This window comes from Hyposmocoma kahamanoa, unplaced genomic scaffold (genome assembly GCF_003589595.1).
Source record: "Hyposmocoma kahamanoa isolate Upper Pololo Valley unplaced genomic scaffold, ASM358959v1 86, whole genome shotgun sequence".
NCBI classification, from domain to species: Eukaryota; Metazoa; Arthropoda; class Insecta; order Lepidoptera; family Cosmopterigidae; genus Hyposmocoma; species Hyposmocoma kahamanoa.
In genome coordinates, this window is record NW_020654289.1 from 4683969 (window position 1) to 4690197 (window position 6229).

At 36.3% G+C, this 6229-nt stretch overlaps 1 protein-coding gene across 1 annotated transcript in view; it reads right to left on the bottom strand.

Annotated features, from left to right (window-relative positions):
- The window catches only part of LOC113234875 (importin-11), a 32533-nt gene that overhangs the window by 3731 nt on the left and 22573 nt on the right, over positions 1–6229 (bottom strand). Inside the window, exon 14 of the mRNA XM_026470397.1 lies at positions 3176–3305. Coding sequence (XP_026326182.1) covers positions 3176–3305 — 130 coding nt within the window. The remainder of the gene's footprint in view (positions 1–3175; positions 3306–6229) is intronic.

Genomic DNA, 6229 nt, shown 5'->3' on the forward strand with positions numbered 1-6229 from the left:
ATGAGCCAGAAAAACGTGCCGCTTCAATTCCCATACAAATTCGACATTGCGTTCATTTTGTATAAAAAAACATCGAAGTGTATGAAACTCCTTAGTCAGATACCAGTTTAAAATAAAGCATTACTAACATTAATTTACAATTTTGGAGTATAAAAAACGTCGTCAAAAATGGGATTTATAATGTATAATTTCATATATCCGACTATAGATCTACTTTATTAGGAAGTTTTAGCAGTCCTCCACGCCCCTAAACTTAGGTCCGTTATCAATCAAAGTTAAACAAGTTAAAGTTCAGAAACTAGTATTTGATATTTTCAAGAAAGCGAAGAAGAAATATTGATAGGTATTCAGCACCTCTCCACTTCGCATTGATATATAGCAGTTTTAGTAAGTGTAGATAAAAAATAATAAAACAAAAAATCCGATCAACAAAAATATATGTAAACCTCAGTTGTTCGTTGGTCAGAGCTACGGACACTTGATGAGGATATACAGGGTTTGAGCTACTCTAAATTAGGTCTTGTTATTGTTGTTATGCCAGCCACATACAGTCCGAATTCCGTTTCGGAACTTCGAAGATATACGTCACACACATAATGTTTATTTCCGTTCGGAATAACAAGACTCAGTTGAGATAAGCGAGGCATTGAGTCCAGATGTTCTCGCAGCGAAAATACGTATGGAATATGCGACTGTGCGTTGCAAGCCTACAAAATCTATGGAAGACGCATTCGGAACGGCTTTTTCCGTGCTGAATTCCTAATGCACAAACGACTTTACGGTATTTCGAATCAGAGAAAATTTCGAACGGAATAGCACTGTATGTGTGTTATAGAACGAAAGAAAATACACTTATTTGTTTACCACAATGACACCACAAAAGACAAAAAAAAGAGAGAAAATGAAACAAAGCAGAACTAAAACAAAACATGATCAAAATATTCAACGTAAAACATAAATAAATAATTACGAAACAAAAACACAAACACAAAAGAAAAATGTATATACAAAAATTTGATTAAATTAAAACACGAACTGCCTCCGTGGCCGAACGGTTACCATGCTGCACTGCCACGCAGAGGTCCCGGGTTCGATTCCCGGGCCGGGAGAATTATTTGTATGGCCTACATTTATTTCTCTCGTGACTTTGCGTGTAATTTGTGGTTGTCTATGAGTCGTATTCTAGAACTCTACTCAATGCTCAAGTCAGGATTGCAATAATAATAATAATAACGCTCACAATCAACATAGCCCCGCACTAGGGAAACCCTTATCGCGGGTGCCATGGACACACACATAAACAACCACAAATTACACCCACACTCACGAGAGAAATAAATGTAGGCCATACAAATATTTCTCCCGGCCCGAGAATCGAACCTGGGACCTCTGCGTGGCAGTCCGGCATGGTAACCGTTCGGCCACGGAGGCAGTTGATGGAAACACAAGCACTGGAAATACGACCCTAATGGCAGGGACTTGAGTATGATTTCAAGTGCTTTAAACCATACTCAAATCCTGACTTGAGCATTGAGTAGAGTTCTTGAATACGACCGTATGTGTGTGTCCATGGCACCCGCGATACAGGGTTTCCCTAGTGCGGGGCTATGAGTGTGTACGCGTTATTATTATTTATTATTATAACTATTCACACAAATAATAAAAAGAACACTAAATATTTTATTTTTATTTTATTTTATTTTATTTATTGGAAGACCAACGGCTATCTTATAGAATAAAAAACTTAAATAATAATGGTGAGCCAATTATAGGTCCTCGCCGATAGATACATTTTGATTTGAAATTATTGATATATGATATATTGAGATACTTTGTATGGCGCCTAAGTTATAAGTCCGTGATTTGTATAGTATTCTTACCTCGGGATTCTGACTGTATGTGGCTACCCTTAGTTCTTTTGAAATCAACTCGTTACCCGGTCATTGGTGTGATAGTCTAGCTCATTACATTACGTTTCACATATTATTTATATATTTTTTTTAATTTAATTTTAAATTTATCATGAGCCTTTTCGGTGAATGAAAACATCGCCAGGAAACCTGCATATCGAAGAAGGTTCACAACTGTTGGAAAACGTGTAAAGTCCCCAACCCGCATTTGACCAACGTGGCGGACCATGGCCTCACCTGAGAGGAGTTCAGTGCCCATCAGTTGGACGTGTAAATGGGTTGATGATGAATATATATTTGATGCTACATTGTTTCTTATCACGAGCTATAACACTGTAAGGAGTATCAGAGTGAAATTGATCTAAATTGTATTTCCGTTTCTATGATAAAGAAGGTGATGTGATAAGTTTATAGTTAAGTTTATAATGTATTGTACTTTTGTGCCGTCATGCCTAACTAAATATTATTATATTTCTTTTACTGCATGCTGTGCCCTCCTTTAAGTAATGGGACAATTAGTTTAAAACCATAGTATATGTATACCTGCACTATTATAATGTACTCATTGTTGCGAGAGCCTGATTAAATAAATAAATATATTTTTTCACGACCCCGATGGCCCAACGGTTTGCACCGTGGACGCTAAATGAAGAGATCCGGGGTTCGATTCTCGATAGGACCAATTTGGAAAAATAACTTTTCTAAATTGGTTCTGGTCTGTGTGTTTTGGTAGTGTCCTGGAGAAAAATTCAGTTGCTCTGGTACAGGAAATTCCCTAGTTTGAGACCAAGTCATTGGCGTGGCAGTGTAGCACATCATTATTTTTTAATTTATTCTAGAAAGAAGATCACGATATGATTTCTAATAATTGTAATGTTATAATTATTAATACAAAGAGCTAACGCTTAGAAAAACTTCCTTCGATCCGGCCGGATTCGAACCGACGTCTTCTAGCAAACCGTGGCAGACGCTATGCCAACTAAGCCACGGAACGAACCAGCGGACCTCACGAATTTTCCCATCTGCTTGTTGTCGGGTCTTTGTATTTGATTTTCAACGACTTTTATCCGGAGTTATTGCGTAACATACATACAAAAAAATACAATCGAATTGAGAACCTCCTCCTTTTTTGAAGTCGTTTAAAAAGAAGTGGTAAGAAACCCGTAATTAATGATAATCATTTAAGGAATAACCACGAAAGTCTTTAAGTCTATATTAATTTATTCTCTCTGAAATGGGTATATTTTAAGTCCCTATAAACTTACTCGACATAAGTGCCACTGTCTTCGTGCTTCATGACGTCGTTCAGCACTTCAGTCAGGTTCAGTAGTATCGCACCAAACCTCTGCAGGACCACCGCGTTTTGCGTTGTTAGTAATCCCGCAAGACCTAAACCTGAAATGTTAAAAACTTACAAGTTTCTTTTTACGACCCGTATCGACGACTTCGGTGGCAATGGGCCGGCTTGCATTGTGGGTGCTGGATGAGGAGGTCCCAGGTTCGATTTCCGGTAGCACCAATTTTGGACATATGGTGTAACGTTATCTGCAGATAGGCACCAAAAAATAGGCAATACTACATAGTTGAATTAGTTTATATCGTCACTTGAAGCACATACAACTAAAGGACTGGAACATACATATGTATACATCGAGTATATAATAGAAATAGAGACGAAATAAGAGCCATCCATCCCCGGCAACTCATCAGGCAAATGGACCTTATATCACCTTTAAATATCAACTCTCGTTTGCATTGAAATCACAAATTAGAAAGCTGAAATAGTACAGCGCCAAAAACTAACCTGTGTACGTCTCCGTATAATCCAAAAATATTCTGTATTTATTGTAATAAAGACAATATCAATAGCTATAGGGGGCTATTCCATTCGGTGATGTGGGAAAAACAGCCAAACGTCTAATTACAAAGCAAACGGAATCACATTTCATCGGTAATTAAATATCGACTGTGAACTGACAATCAGTACTATCTCAATTTTGACAACTTTACAGATGAAGAAAACATTGTTTGCGTCATTTATATAAAATCTTTATTAAAAAATACGTAGTTTTTAAATATTTTTATTACACATACAGTACGTATTTTTATTTAATAAACCAGATGCTATAAGTGACGCAAACAATTTTTTCTTCATCGTGTAAAGTTGTTAAAATTGAGATAGTACCGGTTGCCAGTTCACAGTCTATATGTAATTTTTCAATTTTCGTCCATTATAGCAAAGCTCAAGTTAAACTGGTCGAGCTGAAGTGAAACAGTTGACGACACCCATCAATTGTTTCGAATTGGAGCTGGCCAATCGGAGCGCAGCTGTCACCGTAATGATTTGGCAGAATAGTTTTCAAACAAATGAAATGACATTTCGTCTCTATTTCTGATTATATACTCCATGTGTATATAGTACTATTTTTGGTTAAGCACAGCTAAATTAGCGAGAGCCGGTAGGTACAATGGCAAGCAAATGGCGACTCAGGTTTCACTTCGAAGACTTTATGATCGACCAGCTGCTGGTGCGCAGGAATGCATTGTCCGGCCGGCTTACGCGAAACAATAGCCGAATCCATCGAGAGGTAAGTTGAGTTGTCACAATGGTATGGGTATTCTGGGAAGTGCCTCGTAGCATATTCCGTTGCTCTGGTATTCATAGTACCCTAATTTGAGACCAATTAATTGGTGTAGTTGTCTGACACATTATTATCATTATTTCGTATTTATTTTTTATTCTGATATTTCAGAGCGGTCACGAGTTTACTTGGAAATCGCAATAATCAACTTTAAGTACATACATGTCTCTATTTTCTTTTGTGGTTAACAACTGGTTATGCTCCCTCAACAATAAAATCATGCAATCGAAAAGTAAACATTTTTGGGACACACAAAATAAATTTAAAAATATACGCGCAATATACAACTAATAAATCATATACGAGTAATTACTTTTGCATATTATTAATTAAATCTATTTGATATGAAAAACAATGCATTAGCTTTATTTCGTACATTATTTTATTTATTTTCTAAATTTACTTTGTTAGTTTCCCAAAAACTTTACTTGTTAACAAAACCTTATAACTATTTACAATCTAGCCTTTCTACAAAACTAATAAGCAATTTTTATTTAACATAATCTTCTACAATAACCATAATATTATTTGAAGACGGAGCGAAATGACATTTGTAGGGTTGCCACTTTCCATAAAATTTTAAATAGTCATGTAGTTGTTGTCGACAGTTTTATCCGTGATCCGTTTAGACCGTGAAAGAAGGTAAAATTTTGCCAAAAATGTCTGAATTCGAATGTTAACATGTTCATGATTTCTAATTGCGTTATTGCCTTCTTTATTCTTATTTTGACAATTGTCCTACTAGTATCGAAATCATTTTTTATATATATTGAATTAAATTGAAAAACCTAAAAATATGTCTCCTCTTTGTATTTTAGTAGACATAGTTCTAAAATGTAGTGTATGTATGGACTTTTTTATTTTTACCAAAGTTATTTACAATGTAAATGTTTATAGAAGTTATATAAATTAATTACGCAAAAATATACGTTTTCAACTCAAGCAGTGCAATTTTGATGTCAGATAACTTCATTAATAATTGTACCTGAATGGAAAACGAAGAGTTTATGCGATCATGTTAGTTTTATAGTAATATGTGCTTGTTTCATGCAATGTTTTTGGTGTAAATCTGTGACGGCTACTATGTTCCGTGCCAGCGTCACAGCGTCGTAGCACTTTAGGTGAGACGACAACAAGCTGAGTGGGTCACCATTTCCTTAGCAGCACAGCACATACGCTTTGTACCTTTTTATTATTTGTAATTTAATCCTTTGTCTAACTTCTTTTTTTTTATTACATCAAATGACGGGACGAACAAGTCGTGCGCCTGATGGTAAGCTACACGCCTGTCCATAACAGTTACAGTGCCACTCAGAGCTTTAAATTGCAAAGATCTGAGGGGCACTACCACTGCACCCGTCACCCTGAGACATAAGTTCATAAGTCCCATGTGCCTGTAATTTCACCAGCACCTTACCCTTCAAAACCGGAACACAGTAATGCTGATATTACTGCTTGGCGGCAGAAATATGTAAGGTGGCAGTACTACCCTGGACGAACTCTTTCACAAGGAGCTCTACTGCTACTATGTTATTCTTATTATAAAATGCATATGTACTGTGTTGTTTTTTAAAGGAATAAATTATTTCTATAAGTTACAAAAATTGACGATTCAAATGAACCTGTGCCCGTGTGTGTGTGTGTGTGTGTGTGTGTGTGTGTGTGTGTGTGTGTGTG